The 7091-nt window shown below is 36.7% G+C and overlaps 1 protein-coding gene across 1 annotated transcript in view; it reads right to left on the reverse strand.

Annotated features, from left to right (window-relative positions):
- The window catches only part of Csmd3 (CUB and Sushi multiple domains 3), a 1279636-nt gene that overhangs the window by 302419 nt on the left and 970126 nt on the right, over window positions 1-7091 (reverse strand). The window contains exon 31 of the mRNA XM_012516661.2: window positions 6794-6985. Coding sequence (XP_012372115.2) covers window positions 6794-6985 — 192 coding nt within the window. The remainder of the gene's footprint in view (window positions 1-6793; window positions 6986-7091) is intronic.

Raw genomic sequence — 7091 nt, forward strand, 5'->3', positions numbered from 1 at the left:
ATATGTGTATATATATATAATCTCTTTCTTTTGCTACTTTTTTCATGTGACAGAAAAGCATTGAGAAGAGTGATAAAAGTTGTTTCCCATGGTCACTATAAACTCTAAATATTACTGGAAAAATAATAAAGAAAACGAAGACAAACACAACCTCTACTACATGGAACGGTAAAACACAGGTTGTTCGGCTACTTTTCATGTCTTCCCTTGTGCCTCTTTTGTATTTCTGGAGGAAGAAGCTTTGATAATAGTTAATGAGAAAGGATAGTTATCGGAGGACTTTGAACACATTACAACACTCTTATCCTGAGTATAATTATAGTGTATTCCTAACCTGAGTTGTCTGAAAATGAAAATAGGCAGCTACTAATTATTATTGCAGCCCTAAACAAAAGTTCCTGTAATTACTCAGCGGAAAGGTTAAAAAGCTGTCAGTGAAATTTAGAAAATAGATTACCCAGGAGATCATCTTTGAGTTATGTTAAATATAGTTATGTTTAGAAAGTAATACATTGCACAGAGGTGGCAGTTTAAGAAAACAGGGAAATAAGGATGTCCCTGGTCGCAAGAAGGGTAGAGAATGCAACACACTTGTGTGTGTGCCTGTGCATTCACACACATGCACAGACACACACACACACATACAGGCTACACACACACACACACACACACACACACACACTCACTCATGCACACATGCACACACACACTGCCAGGCATGCACATACACTCATGTACACATTGACACACATAAACATATCCACTCACACTCACACACACATGCACACACACACACACACACACACACACACACTCCTTTATTTGGTCCATTTCTCCTGCAGTTTTCTTCTCAGTCATTGCTATCTCCTTCAGTCTCCTTTCCACTGCGGCTAACAATTGTGAGTTCCACATTACATAAATTATAAAGGAGACAAAAATAATGGCGACTTTTTTGTTTTTGCTTTGTTTTCAAACCCATCATCACTGTCACCTGTTAGCCTTTATCTAATACTCTCTTATTTTGTGGAATTGTACATTTGCTTTCTGTGAAGAATCTGTACACAAAAATCTCCTTTCACTTTACCTTCTAAGTCTGGCGCTCTCCTGTGTTCTTTACCTGGTCCTAATATTCATTCTGCTATATTTTTCCCTGTTGACCACTACAAAATTTATGGTTTTATCTTCCATTATTTCATACACAGAACACTCTTTTCCCGTATCCTCCTGTGGCTCTCTCTGGAGAACGCTGCACCATAAGCCCAGGAGTTCTCTGTCATCTTTGGTACATCAAACAAAATGTCCAGAACACTCACACTTCACTTGGAACTTGCTTCTCTCCCTGTGTTCCTACAATGCTTAATTAGTACTACCATCTTCCTGCATTCCCAAACTGGGGGTCCCAGGGTCTTCCCTCTTCTTCACCGTATTTTTGTACCAGTCTGATGATTATTCCTGCCAACGTTCTACCTCATAAACCTTTTTCAGCTTGCGCTCTCCTTGCCTTTCTGCCAAGATGCATGACCTAACTGACTCCTACCTCTCTGTAGGTCATTACAGTGTCTCGTCTAGTGAACGCTACCTCCTGCCGATTTGCTTTTCCAATGTAAACATCTAGTCCTACTTGGCCTGTGCATAAAACGCTGTGCGTATTTACATTCTAAGCTGGACTGCCTTAAAATGAACACCTCACTCGAGGGCAGCTCCTGTGAGCTGACGGCTGATCTCTTTCTCTTCTCCTCACCCATCATTTTATACACACACCACACTCAAGTGCTCTCAAAGGCGGTATACTTCCTGGTCCTTCCATGAGTGTTTTCATGCAATTCCCTTCTCCTTTCTGTGTGCATCAACTTCACTCATCGGTTAAGTTTCACAAAAGGTTTCTGACAGAGCCTGATGTGGGCTAAGCTTAAATTCTCTGCAGCGTGTCGTCGGATCCTCTCCTGCCTAACTTCATGCCCCTGTCATATTTCCATGCAGTAGTCCATTCACGTCTCAGCAGCCACTGCTAGTACATAAGCTGAGGACGAGTATTCACATAGTAGTTCTGGCTAGAATTCAGCAATTCTGCATCCTGCATTTTTCTGAAGGTACAACCTGGCTGGAAAACGACCATGAGCATGACTGTTTATGTTGCTTGCAATCCAAGCCCCAAAAGTAAGGCCTAGCTAAGATCTTCGGGCGGCTGGACTCATTTCGTGTGGCCACTACAGCACATGATGGATGTATTGAAGTATGAAATCGGTTAATATCTAAATACAATTTCCATTATTGACATCAATACTTAAAATATGTGATAATTTAAATGACAATTATTTATAAATACCCATGCGAACACATTTGGACTAGAGGCAAACTCCTATGTAAACAGATGAATTTGAGACTTATGTGGCATGACCACTCAGAGTACAGACACAGTGCATGGATAGTGGGGATCCGCTTCTGAGTGGATATGGGGTGTCTAATATGAATATTCACAACTGAATATATTGTGTCTCATAAGGGAAGTATTTAAAGCACTTGTTTGAATAAAGAAAGCTTTTTTGAATTCTGAATTTCTGAATTTAAATTGCCTTTGTGTGGACCATTACTTTTAGCTGTCAACTTTTAGCAACAAACCTCTTTTGTTGCTACTCTTGCCTTCTAAGTAAGTCTTCAGTAGACATTTGATTTCATGGGAACTTTGTGAAGCCTAACCCTCAAGAGGCTATGACAAAAGGCTCAAGGACTCAGGGACAAAATCACTGACAGCTCTGCTTCCAGTGCGCTATGAGCAGGTTACATGGACAAGAAGTGCTCATTTAAGGAGAGCTCTATGGCTGGGCATGAGCGTTTAGAGACAGCGGTTCTACGGGAACTGGAGCTGCAAGGAATTTAGGCTGGAATTCTGGGGATGGAGAGCTGTGATGATGTTTTAGAAGATGGCATGACTGTGTTTGAATAAATATAAATTTTTCTCATGAATACATGACTATATTTAGCTCATTATACATGAATAAATGTAGATTGCTTTTTTTTCTGTATTTAGGATAGGGCCCACAGGCTCTACAGGGTCTTACTACATAGATCAGAAATGATTCTCCTGTTTTCAGGCTTCAAAGCACTGGGATTACAGGCATGCTCCACCACGCCCAGTCTCAATCTGTCTCAGCATGCCTAGCAGGTGGGGCTGGCACAGGACACTGGGGATCGAACCCTGGCTGCTGTGCTCTACCTAAGTGGGTGCTTTAGTCCACTGAGCTATCAGACCAGCCCCAATTGCATGATTATTATTATTATTAATTTATTTTTTGTATTTTAGGGAAGGGTCTACAGGGTGTTCAGGGTCTCACTACTAGATGACACTTATAGTGATTCACTTGTTCACAGTCTCCCAAGTGCTGGGATTACAGGTGCGCGCCATCATACCAGTCTCAATTGCTGTCTCAGCGCACACAGAGGGTGGGGCCAGCACAGCAGGTCTGGGATCGAACCTCTGGCCTCTGTGCCTGCTTGTGGGCTCTTTAATCTGCGCTATTTGGCCAGCCCTGCTTGTTCTTTATATCCATCAGGAAATAGTGAAGAGGGCTGTATAGGTAAAAGTACAATTCAATTTGAAGTTACATAAAAATTGCAGTGTAGTTTGCCTTTGGCGTTTTAAAAGCCATATAGGAATATGAAGAAGCATATGAAAATGTGAATAATTGCACATATAATTATGTACACATTAAAAGTAGAATGATGGCAAAATATTTCTCATGATTCTTTTTAGGTGCAAAACTGATGGAAATAAGTGTAATTTGGGAATTATGGGGAAACAACAGCTTTCCGTATTTTCTACAACTGGATTTTTCTTTTTTCCCAGTACTGGGGATTGAACTCAGGACCCTGTGCTTGCTAGGCAAGTGCTTATTCTACTGAGCTATCTCCCCAGCTCCTTATTTTCTAGTGGATATGTTGGCCTTTATTGTTAAAAAAATTATATAGATATTCATATACATATATAAATAAATTTTATTTATATATATTTTATCAATGAAAATATAGGAAACTTCATTATATGTATTTTAAGTGTATTATTAGATATTATACAAGATCATATTTGTATTGGGACATAAGACTCCCCAAAATTCTTTTTACTTGATTATTTAAATTATTCATGAAGATTTTCCAAATATACCTACAAAATCTCATAACCCAGAGAAAAATGTTATTTTTGCATTTGTAAGTCCTAAACAACCAGTAAGTAAATAAACTGAGCCTTAAGTAGTATTTAGAATGTATCTTTAGTTTTGTCAGAGATACCCACTACAAAGACAACACTATGCAATGTATTAATTATTGAAACTGTCCTACTAATCGCTTTTGAAACCGTCTCACTGCTCTTTGTCTCTCAATAAAATTAATAAAAAATAAATAAAAGAATCTTTACTTCTATGCATCTAATCATCAAGCATCAAAAATAAAAGTTAAAAAAAACCCATGCACTAAAATTTTGGTGAATTTTCATAGAAGCTCATCAAGAGTGATTCGTTGAGTGTAGATTCTTATAAAGCAGCTCGATGAGCGCAATTACTGATAAATGTTTGCCAGTCTTAATTTTTCCCCAACTCAGTTTCATTTGTGTTCTGGACTTCTCCACCACCCGCCCACCCACCCGCACTAATGCCTTTGTTATTTACCTTCATATTGAGTGCTGCTACTTTCCCCCTGGCAATGTCAAAGTAATCTTCACACTGTCAATTTAGCTGGAATGAATCCTATTAAGTCTCTAAGGACGATGTGCTTCTGTTTAGTACTCACTCTCAGGCTGGCTACTTGGACATGCAAGTAAAATGCCTTACGCTCCAGGGTCAGAGACATAGATGTGTGGAGTTTCTAAAAAGTTCAGGGTTTAATCTTTGGCACAGTATTTCCAATCATGGAGTTCTTTCTTATCAGTTTCAGAGGTCAAGCTTTCTGCAGGCTTAGCAATTTTTCACCCTTTTTTAAAGGTTATTTTCCTCACTAGAGAAGCTCTAATGCATATCTTTTCCTCAAGCTATCTTTCCTTACCAAAAAAATAATACACAGCACCATAATCCATACAGAAAATTTCCACAGCCTGCTCCATTTAAGTAAGATTTAGTGCTCAGCTATTTTTTCTCCTAGAATTAGGCCTTGCTAGCTAAAGCATATTGTTGTCTATAAATGGAATGTTATAACTGCCGATCTCAGGGCTCTTTTATCTTTTGCATTTTGGATTTTAGGGTTTTCTATAATTTCAGTACAAAGTTATGCAATATTTTAAGTTTCTATATAAAAGACATTTGACATAATATATCCCTTCTGATAATCCTAATGAGCATTATTTAGGTCTGAAAGGACAAGTAGTAGCAATTCCGTGATATTTTATCATTTCCTTTTTACAAAAGATTCACCTTATGGGAAATAAGTCAAATTTCAATTAATTAAAATGTGAAGTTTAGTTGGAATTGTTTTAGATTAAATTAAGTGTAGATAAACATAAAAACTTACACAGAAACATGAATTTTTCTAGTCTCTTTTTCTTCATAAATATTCCTTAAACTATTTTCCCTGTTTTTATGAGTACAGTTGTGGTAAATGTAAATTATTTGAGTACTGTAAGAAGTATAATGTGATATGAAATCTTCTCTGAAGTTGTTTGAAATAGAGTAAAACTATAAGTAAATAAACAGAATTTTCAGTAGAGAAAATATAACTTGTTCTAAATGCATTCTGACTTTAAAATGAAAGCAGAACTGAAACACCTGAACACAAAGGTTTATGATTAAACTAATTTAACTATAAAGTAGATTTTGTCACTGCTTTTATGCCAAAATTAATATATTTTTTCTCAGATCTAGTGATGACATGGTTTGTACTTTTAAGTTTCTGATATTATTTTATGATACATGAATTGAAAATAAAACCAAAACTTTGAAATTCTATCATAATTTCTAAATAAATAATAATAAATAAATTTTGTCTATTAGAATAAATAACCATCATAGAGGTAAGATCAATATGGAGTACTCTAATTGTACAGTTTGAATCTACTCTTAATTTTTTAAAATTTTATTGTAAAGAGGGAAAACTCAAAAACAAATCACAAGAATGACAAAATACAAAGTAACATAAAACATTAAAAATGGTACAGGATTTCAAACTAAGAACAGGAAACTAACAAGGTTTGTTATACTACATATTGTTATCAACAAATTTGTTGCTCAGACTACCAGATATAGGCATGTAAGATTGATCAAATAATTAAAATATCAACTCTTCCTTTCCAAAAAAACCTTGAATATTTTTCCTTGTCCCTTTTATTTTTAAATCTATTTTAAAGAGAGTATAAAAAATAGATAGGACATTAGAAATAATATACATTGTTTAAAAATAGATGAAAGCTAGCAGCTCATTTGTTTAAAAGTTTTACTTTGACCAATTTTCTATGCTAGTATCTGTAATTTGAGCAACTCCATTGAAGAGAGCAATTGCATTCTAAATTTTTAAAGCTATGAAAAGCTACATTTATGTAGCAAAGGATGATCAAGATTTTCCAAGTTTTGCCTCACAACTCTTTAAAGAACTTAGAAGCAGTAAGAATCTAATAAAATTAAGGCTGCTTGTTGGATAGAAAAATTCATGATTCTTTGTAATTTTGTACATTTTTCGGAGTTTTGGAATCTCTCAAATCTTAGATTCCCATACAGAATTTACTATAGAATAGAATTCTCTTCATGACATCGTTACAAGTTTTTAACCACGTTTTATGTTTAGATAAATAAACTTTAATCATTCTTAATCATACCTATACAGACGGGCGGGCTGGGCTGCCAGAAGTATCGATTTTCTACCTGAATGCAGGTTATTCTTTCTTGTCCTTGAAGCTCATATCCAGGGTCACACTGAAATACAACAGTGTCCCCAGGCTCCCTTCCATCTCCATTGCGAGTCCCATTCATGGGCACCCCTGGGTCACGGCACGCGGTGGCCACCGAACCTGCGAACAACACAACCCAAGCTTCACTTCGGACAGCGAGAAAGTCAGTTTCCAAGCTGCAAATTGAAGCACTTAGAACTGCTGCATATCTGTCTGCTTTTACAAA

The sequence above is a fragment of the Octodon degus genome, unplaced genomic scaffold (genome assembly GCF_000260255.1).
Source record: "Octodon degus isolate 3935 unplaced genomic scaffold, OctDeg1.0 scaffold00118, whole genome shotgun sequence".
NCBI lineage: Eukaryota > Metazoa > Chordata > Mammalia > Rodentia > Octodontidae > Octodon > Octodon degus.